This window comes from Carettochelys insculpta, chromosome 11 (genome assembly GCF_033958435.1).
Source record: "Carettochelys insculpta isolate YL-2023 chromosome 11, ASM3395843v1, whole genome shotgun sequence".
Classification (NCBI taxonomy): domain Eukaryota; kingdom Metazoa; phylum Chordata; order Testudines; family Carettochelyidae; genus Carettochelys; species Carettochelys insculpta.
This window is the reverse complement of record NC_134147.1, coordinates 9,342,975-9,359,367: the sequence shown is the minus strand read 5'-3', so window position 1 is coordinate 9,359,367 and position 16,393 is coordinate 9,342,975. Positions and strand designations below refer to the sequence as shown.

The following is a 16,393-nucleotide window of genomic DNA, read 5'->3' as shown; positions in this document are numbered from 1 at the left end:
ATTAGAGAGGAAATGGTTCATCTATCTTGGCTTCTTGCAGCAAGCAGGAACATCCTACAAGATTCCATAAACTGATCTTGCATGTGACTGAGGGATAATGATTGCATTAATTATTTGAAGAGCTGAACTATTTCTCATCCTTACCATCTAACTTTGATCCTTTTACCCAAGCCTACTGCTCCTTTTGATACTAGGTTCACTTTTAAATAGTCTCTTTCCTTCCCTTCTGCTATTGCTTTTCGACACTAGAGCCGTGTCTACACGTGCCGGCTATTTCGAAGTAGCCGTGCCAACTTCGAAATAGCGCCCGTCACGGCTACACGTGGCGGGCGCTATTTCGAAGTTGACATCGACGTAAGGCAGCGAGACGTCGAAGTCGCTATCCCCATCAGGAGATGGGAATAGAGCCCTACTTCGACGTTCAACATCCAAGTAGGGAACGTGTAGTCGTTGCGCGACCCCCAACATCGAAATAGCGGGGTCCGCCATGGCGGCCATCAGCTGAGGGGTTGAGAGACGCTCTCTGCCGTGTGCAGCAGCCCCTTAAAGCTCCCCACCCCCTGCCTTCATGTGCAGGAAGCTGAGAGAGCATGCAGGCAGCAGCACAGCCACGCAGCCAGCCTGCATGCCTCTGAGCAGCCACACCAACCCCCCACCACTGCAATGGCCGCCCCCCAGTCCCCTAAGCACCCCCAGGGCACCCACCCCGCAAGGCTAGCCAGGGCTCCCAGACCGGCAGCCAGTCTGGGAAGCGGCAGCGGGGCCCCTCCTGGATGGAGGCCGAGCTTCAGGACCTGCTGGGGCTCTGGAGTGAGGAGGAGGTGCTCCAGGTAATGGGGAGCAAGAGGCGGAATGCGGATGCATTCGCTTGGCTGGCGGAGGGCCTGGCTGCCCAGGGTCACCCTGCCCGCACTCCGGATCATGTCCGCAGGAAAGTGAAGGAGCTGCGGCAGGGTTACGCCCAGGCCCGGGATGCGGCCAGCCGATCTGGGGCCGCCCCCGTCACTTGCCCCCTTTTACAGGGACCTCAGGGCCATCCTGGGCCCCAGGCGTACCTCCTCCCCTCTGGTCACTCTTGATACCTCGGCCGACGAGCCACAGCAGGCCCTGGAGGCACAGTCCGCCCCGGAGGTAAGCCCCGCACCCCAGGAGCCCACCCGTGGTGCACCGGAGGAGGAGGAGTCCTCCTCTAGTGACGCGGGGCTCCGGATCCACATCCTGTCCCGGAGCTCCAGCAGGGCGTCCGCCCACCGGGTGTCCCCCGACCGTGGGAGTGGACCATCCGGTATGTACCCCCCCAGCACACACCCCTGGGGTTGGGTGGCGGGGGTAACAGATATGACCAGGGCCCTCCACATGCCCAGATGACCATGGCCCCAAGGACAGCAGTGGCATGTCCCTCACAACAGTGCATCAGCCCCTGCCCCCGCCCCAGCACAACAGTGCCATGCCCCATCCCTGGGGATGGGGAGAGTGGAACCTAGGGTCCCCCAGGGGGAGGGGGTGGGATACCCATCAGCAGCATCTCCCAGGGACAGGGATGGGGAACCAGCAGCAGAGGGGCGGGGGGACAAGGGCCATGGCTCGGGGCCCACACTAACGGCTGTCTCCACTCTTCTTCCCCCCCGTGTTCCACAGCTGCACCATCGGAAGGACCGGAGAGCGCCGGCGAGGTGTCAGTGGTCCTGGAGAGACCACCAGGGCCATCGCTCCAGGCAAGCCCCTCGGCGGAGCACTGACCAGCCCCACGGCAGAGACAACGGCGGAGCCAGCACCATCCGAGGACGGCAACGGACCCCCAGCTGCTGGCTATCCTTCATCGGCAGCTGGAGGTTTCGGAGCAGCACCTGCGGGTGGAGGAGTGGCGCCTCCAACTCCAAGAGTGGGCGCTGGTCTGGCGCCAGGAGGCATGGGGGGCCTTCATGCACACATTTGAGTGCATCGCAGACTACCTGGCCCCCCATGCTGCGCCGGCCGCCGCTCTGCCCACCCTGCCTGCTCCACCCGCTGCTTCATCCGCCGTCGCACCGCCACCTGCCACCGAGGGCCCTTCCGCCGAGGGGGACCTGGGGCCAGCTGACACCTGCCAGCCTTATCTCCCGGTCCACCCAGCCCCCAGCCAGCCCCGGCGTGGGCTGCGGCCGAGGCACGGGTCGCGGCCGCCCACCCCCAGCACTGGACATTAGGGGGTGTGGGGCCCAGGACGTGACCCCTCCCCCTTTGTATATATCCCCTTCACCTATCTTTTGTAAATAGTTTGTATTAGACCCCTGTTTGTTATGTTACGATGATACCTGCCCCCCTATGTAAATAGTTCTCCCCTCCCTTGTCTTCCCCTTTTTTTTTCTTTCATCTTATAATACATATATATATATATAATATTTATTTTGGCTGTACATAGTTATGACATAATAGGAGTTCAACATATATATTCTGGTTTCACAAAAATCATGTTTGTTTTTATTGACAAGAAAAGTGGGGGTGTGTGCTCTTGGGTGCTCTGTGGTGTGGGCGTAGGGGCAGGGAGTGTTGTGGAGGATGGGGGGGTGCAGTGGGGGGCCTGCCAGCGTTCACCCCACAGCCTCGTTGAACTGGGCCCTCACTGCCTCCCGGACCCGGGTCCCTTCGGGGTCCACCTGGCGACTGGGGGCAGCGGGTGTCTGCACGTCGGCCCTGCTGGCCTCCACAGCCCAGCCCTGAAAGAAGGCCTCCCCCTTCCTCTCGACGAGGTTGTGGAGGGTGCTGCACGTGCCCATTGCTCCTACAGGGGCGGCTGGGTGGACCTCTGGCTGCTGCTGCTGCTGCTGCTGCTGCTGGGGGTCCAATGCTGCGTCGCTGCTGGGGGTCCATGACTGCGTCGTGCCTATGGCTCTGCTGACCGCGTGCTGTGCAGGCTGTGTGTGTCTGGGAGGGGCCCTTTAAGGGAGCAGTTAGCAGTTGCCCCGGAAGCGCTAGTCAGCCCTGTGACCCTGTCTGCAGCTGTTCCTGGCACCCTTATTTCGATGTGTGCTACTTTGGCATGTAGACGTTCCCTCACAGTGCCTACTTCGATGTGGTGCTGTCCAACGTCGACGTTTTGCTTTCCTGATCACTCCCCGTTGAACGTCGATGGCACCAGCCCTGGAGGATGTGTAGACATTATTCATCGAAATAGGTTATTTCGATGTAGCATTCACGTGTAGATGTAGCCTAGCAGAGGTATTATAGATAAGAATGCAAAGCTGGACGGGTGTCTCAGTGTGCTAAGGTTCAGGCTTGAAACACCAGGACACCCTGGAACCACTGATTTATTTTTGCAGCCCTTTCTCATTGCAAGCTGACACAGGCCACGTCTACATGACCCCGGTCTTCAGCTGCACTGCCAGCAGAGCTATGCTAAGCAAGTTTCTGGCAACTGCAAATGGCTTCCCATTTGTATATTCCTGCAGCTAATTAGCATAGTCGTGTGTGATTTCGTTCTCAGCAGAGGGGTCTGCTAGCAGTAAAGAGGCCGTGTGGACATGCCTCTGTCAGCTAAAACCCCCTCTGTTGACAGTCCCTTATCTCTGAAAAAAAATTGTGGATTAGAAACTAGAGAAAAAGGGGTGTTTAGCCAGCAGAGGCATGTCTACAAGGCACATTTACTGCCAGCAGAACCCTCTGCCAAGAGCGAAATCTCACGCCGCTATGCTAATTATCCATGTGAGTATGCAAATGGGAAGCCATTTGCAATTTCCAGAAACCTGCTTAGCATAGCTCTGCTGGAAGCGGAGCTGAAGACCGGGGCCGTGTAGACAGGGCCCTACAGTGTACGGAAGAGGAGCTCTTCATAGGGCATTATAAACAGTGGCATATTGTAGAAAGAAGATGAGTGCCATCTGTAAATGTCTTCTCTCAAATCTTATCACTTCCCACATGGTTATGCAGCACACTGCACACCAGCCTTCCCCACCGACCAAAAAAAAAACCAAAAAATAGTGGGCATATCTCAGTGCTGATGTACGATGAATAAGCACACTAGCCACACAATATATTATTAATGTGGTTCCTTGAAGTTTCTCAGGCAGTATTCCCAGAATCCTAGACAATAGTATTAGGGAGCAGTATTCTTATCGTCAATTCCTTGCGTCAAGCAAGAATCATAGAGCACAGAACACTAGGACCGGAAAGGGCCTTGAGAGGCCATCGAGTCCAGTCCCCTGCCCCGACAGCAGGATCGACCACTATCTACACCATCCCTGATAGACATCTATCTAATCTGTTCTTAAATATCTCCAGCGAGGGAAATTCCACAACCTCCCTTGGCAACTTATTCCAGTACTTGACCACCCTGACAGTTAGGAACTTTTTCCTAATGTCCAACCTAAACTTCCCTTGCTGCAGCTTAAGTCCATTGCCTCTTGTTCTCTCCTCAGAGGCCAAGAAGAACAAGTTTTCTCCCTCCTCCTTATGACACCCTTTAAGATATCTGAAAACCGCTATCACGTCCTCCCTCAATCTTCTCTTTTTCAAGCTAAACAAGCCCAATTCTTTCAGCCTTTCTTCATAAGTCATGTTCTCCAGACCTTTTATCGTTCTAGTTGCTCTTCTCTGGACCTTCTCTAATTTCTCCACATCTTTCTTGAATTGGGGTGCCCAGAACTGGACACAATATTCCAGCTGAGGCCTAACCAGTACAGAGAAGAGCGGAAGAATGATTTCTCGTGTCTCGTTCACAACACACCTGCTAATGCATCCCAGAATCATGTTTGCTTTTTTTGCAACAGCATCACACTGTTGACTCATATTTAACTTGTGATCTACTAGAACTCCTAGATCCCGTTCTGCTGTACTCCTTCCTAGACAGTCTTTTCCCATTTTGTATGTGTGAAACAGATTATTCCTTCCTAAGTGCAGCACCTTACATTTATCTTTATTAAACTTCATCCTGTTTACTTCAGACCATTTCTCCAATTTATCTAGATCGTTCTGAATTATGACCCTATCCTCCAAGGTAGTTGCAACCCCTCCCAGCTTGGTATCATCTGCAAACTTAATAAGCGTACTTTCTATGCCAATATGCAAATCATTAATGAAGATATTGAACAGAACTGGTCCCAAAACAGACCTCTGCGGAACCCCACTTGTTATGCTTTTCCAGCAGGATTGAGCGCCATTAACAACTACTCTCTGGGTACGATTAGCCAGCCAGTTATGCACCCACCTTATTGCAGCCCCATTTAAGTTGGACTTGCCTAGTTTGTCGATAAGAATATTATGCGAGACCGTATCAAATGCTTTACTAAAGTCTAGGTATACCACATCCACTGCTTCTCCCTTATCTACGAGTCTCGTTATCGTGTCAAAAAAAGCTATCAGGTTGGTTTGACATGATTTGTTCCCTATCACCTTACCACCTTCCAAATGCTTGCAGATGATTTCTTTAATTACCTGCTCCATTATCTTTCCTGGCACAGAAGTTAAGCTGACTGGCCTGTAGTTTCCCGGGTTATTCTTGTTCCCCTTTTTATAAATGGGTACTATATTTGCCCTTTTCCAGTCTTCTTCAGCAGCAGGCTCACTTGCTCTCCTCCCTCTTAAAACTCCCCTGTCTGTAGCTCCCTGTCCGCTTCGCTCCACTGGTCGCTCCTGCCTCTGGCTTTTAAGCCTGCTGGCCTCTCTCAGGCCCTCCCCCTATGAGTCACACAGGGGAAGGCTGATCAAGGAAGCAAAAGGTCAGACAGGCAGGAAGGAAGGCTGATCAAGGAAGCAAAAGGTCAGGCAGGCAGTCCCAACTGAAACTGAAACTCCCTCTACCTGGAATCAAAATGGCAGTTCAATTACCAGCAGTTAAAGCACACGCTCACTCACCCAGAGATCAGCACTCTCACCTGGTAGCTTCTTCAGCGGCAGGCTCACTTGCTCTCCTCCCTCTTAAAACTCCCCTGTCTGCAGCTCCCTGTCTGCTTCGCTGACACTGCCTTGTTCTAACAAACAGTATGTTCATACTTGAAATGCTACAGCAGAAAACCTGTAGCATTTCAGTGTAGACAATACCTGTGTGAAGGGGAGGGACTCTCTGGTCTTGATAGGAAATCCATCTCCCTGTGATAGCAACTGCCTGCAATGTCTCCAGCATCAGCTGTGTGACAGATACAATTCCCTGGGCCACTTATTCACAGGCTCCTTCTCCTGGTACCTGCTCAAACTTGTCTTTCCCAGACCTTCCTCAGCACCATCTCTCCCCAGCTCCTCATACACAGTGAGCGAACAGAAGGGGAGCCCTTTTAAACCAGTCTCAACTGGTTCTTCATTGGCACCTGATGTCCTGATTAGTCTGAATCACTTGATTCTGCAAACCTCATAATTGGCTCTAGATGTTTTAATTGTCCTGATTGTCCCAATTGATTATGGCAAGTTTCTGTTGGTTCTGGTGTGTCAAGATCCCCCACATGCTTTATGGAAATTGGGCTATGAATATACACATAACTTGCAGATGCTTTGGACAAAATACCCCTTGTAACCTATCATTTTAATGTTATGACCTGCTAAATCTGTGCATCCTATTTTTGTGCACGTATCATATTTGTATATGAAGTTAGATATGGTGTGTATATCTGTTTTTATTTTTAAATATGCTAATGAGGGCCATCACTGCTGCCACAATCCTAATGACTGGGTGATCAACTTAACAACTTGTAAATAGCCTTGTCTTGTAATTCTAAAAGGTGATTGGTGCCAGACAAACATATGATCCCACTACTGGATCCTGAAATGTATTTTGATCCAGTCTTTGTCCATGAATGGGAAGTAACAGAACAAAGGTTTCTCGAACTACAGGAAGTCTATTTAAGGAATGTGAAGTTACCAGGTTTTGTCTTCAGCCTACTTTTGAATCAGCCTAAGAAGAAACAACCTAAGAAGAAACAAAGAACTGTGCCCCAAATCAGAGGAGAAAACAGTTCGGACTTGAAGACTTTACCTAACATAAGAACAGCTCTTTAGAATAAGAATCTGTATGCCATAAGTCTCTTGTGGGAGTTAGAACTAGCTATGAGTTTTCTTTTCATTTCATTTTAATAGTTATTTAATCTGTGTTTTCACTTATAACCATTTAAATCCTACTGTTTTTGCTTAGTAAAAAAGCTTTGCATTATAATCAAGCCCAGTGTAAATAATTATTACCTTGGGTGCCACCACTGTGCGTATCTCCCTTTCATTGATAAAGAGGATGTATACATATCTCATGTAGCTGGAAAGGACCTCAAGAGGTCATTGAGTTCAGTCCCCTGCCCTCTCAGCAGGACCAAGCACCATCCCTGACAGATTTTTTTAATCTATTTGCCCAAGCTGCCTAAACAACCCCTCCTCAAGAATGGAGCTCAGGTTGCTGGGTTTGCAGGGCCAATACTCAAAGCACTGAGCTAGCCCTCCCCACGAGGAGGTCATCAAATCCAGTCTCCTGGCCTCACAAGCAGGACCTATCACCCTCCCTGGCAGATTTTTTCAAACCTAACCTGCCCCAGACCCTTCAAGGACTGGCTCAGAACCCCGCATTTACAAAGCCAATGCTCTAACCACAGAGTTATTCCTTCCTGGTGAAGGCAGCTCTGCAAGCTTTTGCACAGTGAGATTTGGAGTTGGTTTCCTGGGTTCTGTGCCCTAGGACTGCATCTTCCCAGAGCTGAAGTAAATCATTGTCTTCATTGCTCTCCAAAGGGGTGGTAACCCCAACTCTGTGCCTTGGCTGGGGGAGACCAGAGGATCTGGCACAGCAAGACAGGGTGGTGGAGAGCCCAAGAGAACAAGAAGGCAGTTGTCACTGGCTTGATCAGCATGATGTGGAAAATTCCCAAGCAGTCTTTTGTCATATATGTATTAGCCCTTGTTACATTACCCTGTTAAGAGGGACCTATTTAATCTAGGGCTAATATACTGTCCTTTTTCTACTCTCTCATAGTCCTCTGGCCTGACCCTGTCACAAAAATGAGGAAATTAGTTATAGTGAGTATGGGGAACAGGTAGATACGTAGGATGATAATGACAGGGTCCAAATTGGAGGATTGGGCCAAAAGAAATCTGCTGAGATTCAACAAGGACAAGTGCAGAGCCCTGCACTTACGCCAGTGGAATCCCAAGCACTGCTAAAGGCTGGGGACTGACTCGCTAAGTAGCAGTGCAGTAGAAAAGCACTTGGGGACTAGAGTGGATGAGAGGCTGGGTATGAGTCAACCCTGTGCCCTTGCAGCCAGGTAGATGCAGCCTAAATAGAATTATGGAATCCTAGGGCAGGAAGGGACCTCAGGAGGTCATCTAGTCCAGCCCCCTGCCTAAAGCAGGATCAACCCCAACTAAATCATCCCAGCCAAGACTTTGTCAAGCTGGCACATAAAAACCTCTAGGGATGGAGAATCCACCACCTCTCTTGGCAATGCATTCCTGTGCTTCGCCACCCTCCTGGTGAAGAAGTTTTTCCTAATATCCAACCTACCCCTCTCCTTACGTAACTTCAGACTTGTGCTCCTTGTTCTGCCTCTCCTCATAGGTCTTGTGCTCGAGCCCCTTAATCATTTTTGTTGCCCTCTGCTGAACCTGCTCCAGCACATCCCATACTTTCTGTACGGGGAGGAGTGGTGGCAAAACTGGACACAGTATTCCACATTTGACCTCACCAGTGCTGAATAGTGGGGAATGACCACTTATCTAGATCTGCTTAAAATGCTCCTCCTAATGCACCCTAATATGCCATTAGCCTTCTTGGCTACAAGGGCACACTCTTTACTCATATCCAGCCTTTCATTCACCATAATCCATAGGTCCCTTTCCACTGTACTGCTATTTATCCAGTCAGTCCTCAGCCTATAAAAATGCTTGGGATTCTTCCGTCCCAAGTGCAGGACTCTACACTTCTCTTTGTTGAAGCGCATCAGATTTCTTTTGGCTCAATCCTCCAATGTGTCCACATCACTCTGGATCCTATCTCTACTCTCCAACATATCTGCCTCTCCCTAGCTTAGTGTTATCTGCAAACTTGCTGAGGGTACAGTACAGTCCCTCATCCAGGTCACTAATGAAGATGTTGAACCACACCGGCCCCAGAACAGAGCCGTGTGGACTCCACTTGAAACAGACCGCCATCCAGATATTGAGCCACTGACCACTACCTGTTGGGCCCGACCGTCAAGCCAGCTTTCTATCCATCTTATAGTCCATGGATCCAATCCAGACTCCCTAAAACTCAGTCCACTGTTATCATAAGGGGCCAACAAAGAACTTTGTTTTACCATAAGGTGTGAGCAGGACTTTGAATAGTATTCATTAATTTTTCATCTATATGTGTATGCATAGCTGTTTTTAACTATTGGAGAACCAATAAATAAATAAATAAATAAATACACACTGTAGATGAGTGTTGTGAGTCTATAATGAGTGTTTCCCCTCACATTGCTAGAAAATTCTATCTTCAAATCTTTTGGTTTGGTTTGGTTTCATTGTTTTGTTTCAGGCTGAGATTTCTAAAGCCATACAGGGATATGGACACTCTATTCCCATCACCCCCCCAATATCTTTGTAATGGCTGATTGCTCAGTTAACAGGTTACCTCAAATCGTTTCAGCTGAAAGGAAAAGGCCTGACTGTCCACAGGGCTGTCATCAGCCCTCCAGCAGCCATCCTCACCTGAAGATGCTTATCAAAATGTCACCTAAATAAAACAATTCCTTCATTCTACATAATAGGGTCACTTATTCCTTTGTAACGGTGCTCTGGAACATGCCATGACATGAAAGCCTTCCAGTTTTCTTCTCTCTCAGTTAGCCTAATCAATCTGAGTTTGAGATCCATCCACCGCTGGAGAAGTAGAGGAAGCTAAAGGAACATGCCCTGGTATGTATAGGAAGACGAATAGAAAGGCGAGTTGTAAAAGATTTGCTGTCTGAGGTCACCTAAGCCTTCTCCCTGCTAGTTCATGCCATCCCTTATCAGGACCTTCCTCACCAATTATGGGGCTCTATGCATCTGAATCCCCCTTCCACTCACCTTCTGCTGAGTTCCAGGTGCTCCCCTCCCACCCCATGCAACTTCTGCTAGGGGCTTGCAGCTCTGGGCTTCCCTCCTTCCCCATCCCCACCCCCACCCAGTGCAGCTTACCAGGACTTGAGGGCTTCCCCATGCCTGGAGCAGTGCTGCAGAGGCAAGGGGCTCCTCTCTATCCCCAGAGTGGCAGCCCGGAGTCCTCACTAACCAGCTGATAATGGCTGAGAGGAGTACGTGAGAGAGGAGGCACAGAGAAGCCCTGCAACAGCCATGAGGAGAAGATGGAGAGGGACAAGCAGAGGAACCTCCTCAGGCTTATGAACATATACAGCTGTGCAGGAGCACCTTAAAACTGGATGCCCCACCTATTTCATGTATGCCTAAGGACAATCTTGAGTATAACCTAAAGTGTTTTGTACAGTAACATAAAATGACATCTTCTTAATAGGCCGTTTGCCCCCTCCCTGTGTGGTTGGTGTTTACTCAGCAATCCAATCGGTCTGATTTTCAGTTCATTTTTCCTAACGCTCAACTTAAACTTACATTTGCTCAATTTCATCCCATCGCTGCTATTGGTGACCCCTACACCATTCCTGGACCTCTCGGAGTACATGATGCATGAGTACAATTTGTGGCAATTTATTGCTTCATTCCGCACACCCCACCCAAACATTTCCTCAAGAAACTGGAGGACTGGGCCAAAAGAAATCTGATGAGGTTCAACAAGGACCAATGCAGAGTCCTGCACTTAGGACAAAGGAATCCCAAGCACTGCTACAGGCTGGGGACCGACTGGCTATGCAGTTCTGCATTAAAAGACCTGGTTATGAGAAGCTGGATGTGAGCCAACAGTGCACCCTTGTAGCCAAGACGGCTAATGGTATATTGGGGTGCATTAGGAAGAGCATTGCCAGCAGCTCTACGGAAGTGTGAGTGAGCCTGAGTAGCCTAGAGAAGAGGCTGGAAACGAATATTTATCCACCCTCCCTCCCCTCCCAGTTACAGAAAGGATGTGGATGTACTGGAAAAGTCCAACAGAGGGTGACAAACATGATTAGGAGCTGGAACACAAGACAGGCTGAAGGATTTGGCTGTATTTAGTCTCCAGAAGAGAAGAGCTGGGGGTGGGGGGAATTTGATAGCAGCCTTCAACTACCTGAAGGCAAGTTCCCGACAGGGTGGAGAGAGGCTTTTCTCAGTGGTAACAGATGACAGAACAAGGAGCAATGGTCTCAAGTTGCTGTGGGGAAGGTCTAGGTTGAATATCATGAAAAACTCTTTCACTGGAGAATGGTGAAGCTCTGGAATGGGTTACCTAGGGAGGTGGTAGGCTCTCTTTCCCTAGAGGTCTTTAAGTCCTGACTTGATAATGCCCTGGCTGTGATGATTTAGTTGGGCTTGGTCCGGCTTTCAGCAGGGGGTTGGACTGAGTGACTTCCTGAAGTCTCTTCCAATTCTATAATTCACAATCTTTTACTTCATTTCCTTTCATAGGCTCTAGAAAGTCTGGTCTTCCAGCCCCTTAATGGTTTCAACTTCTTTGTAGAAATTCTCTCCCGTTCCTCCATATCTTTCTGTTACTGAAGTACTCCATGCATTTCTCCACGTGCAATCTCACCAGTGCCAGATGGTTTCACTAGTTTGTGAAGTGATGCTTCTGCTGCATATATAGTGGAGACTTATTCTGGCTTTTAAGCACAATATATTGTTACAAATTCTCACCTAACTGATTATCCATCATCACCCTTGAGTCTTTTCCAATAAGACTACTTTCCACATTTCTTCCCCCCATGTGAAATCTGTCTTGGGGATTATTATTTCCAGAGGTGTTAGTTTCCACTTTTCTGTATGAATTCGATTTTGCTACATGCCATGTGTGTGTCAAAGATGCTTACACAATTTTATTGTTCTGTTACCACAGATGCCTGGAACGCCTTCCAATTTAAGACCACATTCAGAACTCGAATGGTCTTTGCCATTTCCCTATTAAAATCTAGCTCGGCCTTGCACCTGAGATTCAGAGTGGCATTGTTGTCATCTTTGAATTTAATGCAGCAAAGGTCTGACCTGGAATACAGGGTTCAGGCGAGAACATAGCTTGCACTTTCTGACACAAAATGGAACTGGCAAGAAGCCTGATGGTCCAATGCCTGCACCTTGTGCAGACATTGGCTACGTCTACACGTGAAGCCAACATCGAAATAGCTTATTTCGATGTAGCAACATCGAAATAGGCTATTTCGATGAATAATGTCTACACGTCCTCCAGGGCTGGCAACGTCGATGTTCAACTTCGACGTTGCACGGCACCACATCGAAATAGGCGCTGTGAGGGTACGTCTACATGCCAAAGTAGCACACATCGAAATAAGGGTGCCAGGCACAGCTGCAGACAGGGTCACAGGGTGGACTCAACAGCAAGCCGCTCCCTTAAAGGGCCCCTCCCACACACAGTTGCACTAAACAATACAAGATCCACAGAGCCAACAACTGGTTGCAGACCCTGTGCATACAGCATGGATCCCCAGCTGCAGCAGCAGCAGCCAGAAGCCCTGGGCTAAGGGCTGCTGCACACGGTGACCATAGAGCCCCGCACGGGCTGGAGAGAGAGCATCTCTCAACCCCCCAGCTGATGGCCACCATGGAGGACCCGGCAATTTCGACGTTGCGGGACGCGGATCGTCTACACGGTCCCTACTTCGACGTTGGACGTCGAAGTAGGGCGCTATTCCGATCCCCTCATGAGGTTAGCGACTTCGACGTCTCGCCGCCTAACATCGAAGTTCACTTCGAAATAGCGCCCGACGCGTGTAGCCGTGACGGGCGCTATTTCGAAGGTAGTGCCGCTACTTCGAAGTAGCGTGCATGTATAGACACAGCTATTTACCCCAGGGCAAGGTGGGTGTAAAATGACACATGCAACAGGGTTGGACATCTCCTGAGTGCCGCCTCATGGCCTGGGAAAGCGCTGTGGTACCCTGCCTTGGTTACTCTGAAATCTGGTCTTCTTTGCCTTATCCCCAAGCCTTCTCCCCTGCTGGTGTATTACTCTCTGCAATGTTTACAGGCATCTGCAGCACAGGCCTCTTCCTTACCTACTGCAGGCCCAGAGATGAAAATAAGTCAGTGCACCCTAGTGCGCCACTCTGGCAAGAAGGAGCTGGCCAGCTGGGGTGCTTGGCTGCAGAAGGAAGCAGTGGGCTCGTTTGCCCCCTGCAGCATTAAGTAGCAGGCAGCAAGGCAGGTTAAAGGGGCTGGCGGGGGGCGAGCCCCCCAACCGGTCTGGAACAGTCCCCTGTCCTGAGGCCTTCCCAGGGCATCGTTTACTGAGTGGGGTTTGAGGGAGGGCTGAAAATGCACCATTTGCTGCATTCCTCCCACCCTGGCGAGGGAAGGACAGGGGCAGACAAGCTGTGCTCTTTCCTCTCATGCCGTGACAGCGACAGGGTGAGGAAGAGCAAGCAGCATTCCGGTACAAGTCTCGGGGCAGGGGGGCTGCTCCTTCCCTCTACACACAAACGTGCCACTCCCACCCTGAGCCCCCCACATGCCCCCAACCCTCAGCCCACTCCTGCACCCCTCCACATCTCAACTTCCTGCCCCGAGGCCCTCCACACACACACATACACACACACACCCCTGGGAGAGGGGAGCAATTTCACAGAACCAGTAAGAAATTTAACTTTCATTCATCCCTCTGCAGGCCTGATTCGGTCACCTGACCCACAGGTCACACAGCCTTCATTCGCCTCAACTGAGAAGATGAGCTATATTTGTCACTTCTCTCCTTGTGACACTGCTGCTCTTTTTTAGTAACATTTCACAACCCCTTTGCACAGGTGTAAAGCACATCGCAGGGCAGGACAAGTGAGAACTGAGCCCCTCACATTTACAGGTTTTCTTTTTGGAACAGGAGAGTAATTCGCCATTCCTCCTCTCCAAGCAAATCCCCCTAGTTCACACATGCATTCTGATACTGCGAGTCCTCCGGAATTTTCAGTCTTACCTTTCCGGTTGACTTTGTTCCTTTCCAAATGCAAAAGTAGCAGATAGTCCAAGCAGCAAGGAGACACAATGCCAGCTCCCAGCGGAGATTTCCAATATGTTCAATTCCATCAGATATGGCTAACACCCTGCGTCTACAAAAAACGTGACAGTGAAATGCTGGAATACGAGCAAACCTAGGAACAAAATAATTGTACAGAGTTTGGCAGTGGGGTTGGGGGAGCGGGGAGGTGGCTACACGAATTCGACACAGAACTGGCAACTGCCTGTTGAGAATGCCCCGTGCTGAGAAAGGCAGGCTGACAAGCAGTAAGGGCAATGTCCTTCCTACCTCTCATGGCTGCGGTTAATGTTGTATGTGTCAAAGTAGCACCAGGAGGCCTCAACTCAGACCAAAGCCCCACTGCCTACGGCGCTGTACGAAGACAGTAACAGGGAGCTTCTGCCTGGAAAAGCTTCCCATGCACACAGCCAAGCCAGACAAAGGCAGTATTTAGGGGGACCAACTGTCCCGTTTACAGCTCCATATTTAAGCCCTCCTGCAGGTGTCCTGACTTTTCTTTTTTTCTAAATGGGTCTATTGTCCCACACTTTTCATCTCTCCCTGGAGCGTACGGCAGGTTCCATCACTGGCTGGATCCTGGCTCACCAGTTGCCCACCCGCCAGCAGCTAGTGGGTGGGAGAGAAGCCGATGATGAGGGTGGGAATGCAAAGCTGTTGCGCTCGGGGCTGGCTGCTCCACCTGCTGGTGGGTGAGTGCGTTCCCTGCTGTGTGCTGGCTTTTGGCCCTCCCCCCTCTGCGTCCAGCCAGCACGGGCTGCTTGCTGTGGGGGCTGCTGAGTGGGGGCTGGTGGGGGCTGGTTGCAGGTCACCTCTGCTGTCCACCCATCAACCATTTCCATGCGTCCCCTCTCCCTGCCCTCTCCCTGCTATGTCCGTCTAACACCCGCACAGCCCTGCTGCTCCTCCATCCCCTCCTCCTGCAGGGGGCTGTGCCCTGCATGGGTGGCAGGTATAAGAGGAAGGGAAGGCAACGGCTTCCCAAGCTGCCTGGCCGGCCCTGCCCACACTCTGCCCCCAGCCCATCCCCCCATTCAGTGTGCTTCCCTCCATGTCCGGGGGCTGCCAGGCTGGGGCCGTGGCCTGCCAGCTCTCCCAGTGCGCTGGGGGCAGGGAGGCAGGGGCTGGAGGGCCACCCACTCGCCCAGCATCCCTGTGCTCTGGGAGGGCCGGGAGACTGATGGGGCTACCCATGTTGTTGGGGGCAGGGCTCGCTGGCTGTACATGCTATGAGGGGCGTGGGGGGTGGAGTCAAAGCTGGTGCAGGGGCTGCAGGCTGCAAGCGCTCCAGGACATGCACCAAGCTCTGCACAGCCCTGACTTGGAGAAGCTTCCCCAGCCCACAGCTAAACTAGGCAGTGGCAAGGAGGAAGCTGTTTCCAGCCTGTTTGCACCCCAAACCTGCAGGGTTTGTAGCAGTCCCCAGAGAAGGGCATATCATCCTCTTCACACACCGTTCCTACCCTAGAACCTGCCCCAAGGCAGTGTGGGGCTGCTCTGTCCCCTAGGCACCCTTCCCTGCTGAGCCACCTCTCTGGCCAGGTGCAAGGAAGCCCCAGCAAGCAGAATCTCTGAGCTCTGAAGCACTAGGCAACGTTAGGACTTAACCCCTTCCTGCCAGGGGTCAGAAGGCGGCTGGGTTATTTGGGTGGCCAGCAGCAGCCTGGAGGCATTAGCTGCCTTTTGACACTGGGCAGGCAGGAAAGGGAAAGGCTCTCCAGCCACAGGGGACTGGGAGGTGGAGGACGAAGAGAGGAGATGACCTCTCCAAAACACAGGCCAGGTCTTCCCACCCCCAACTCCCACCCTGTGGCTGGCTACAGCTCCCATCGCTTCCCTCTCACACAGTGCCAAAAGACTGCTGCTGGTACCACTCTGCTGTGAGCCCTGACAGAAATCACACACCCCCCTCCCCACACACACACTGCTTAGAGAAGACACAGCACGAGGTACCCAGAAAGGAAGGTCATTCCCAGGATGGAGGGTGGAGAACACTGGGCAGGGAAGCTTGGGTCAGGAAGGTCAATTACCCCATCCCTGTGTGAGAGAGCTGTGCGGGCATGTTGGGTGTCACTTCTCATGCAAACCTTAAAGATAAGAAGGTACAAAAAGTTTCCAGCTATACAGTAGTTCTCTTCTAACAGGGGCTCAGTCAACTACATGTTAATTTGAACATTTGTGCTGCACAGTTCTGACTGATTGCCATTGAACTCAGTTGAATACGAGTGATTTTACTAGGTGTCTGATATTCAGCCTCAGAAAATACAGTCACCCTAAACTGGAAAGTGAAAGAAAGCAAAAACGAGAACTCCGGTGGCACCTTATAAACGAACC

At 51.0% G+C, this 16,393-nt stretch overlaps 1 protein-coding gene across 1 annotated transcript in view; it reads right to left on the bottom strand.

Moving 5' to 3' along the window:
* SLC6A11 (solute carrier family 6 member 11) overlaps positions 1 to 16,393 on the bottom strand; it is a 222,249-nt gene that overhangs the window by 129,404 nt on the left and 76,452 nt on the right. The window contains exon 5 of the mRNA XM_075005057.1: positions 14,000 to 14,132. Within this exon, the coding sequence (XP_074861158.1) occupies positions 14,000 to 14,132 (133 nt within the window). The remainder of the gene's footprint in view (positions 1 to 13,999; positions 14,133 to 16,393) is intronic.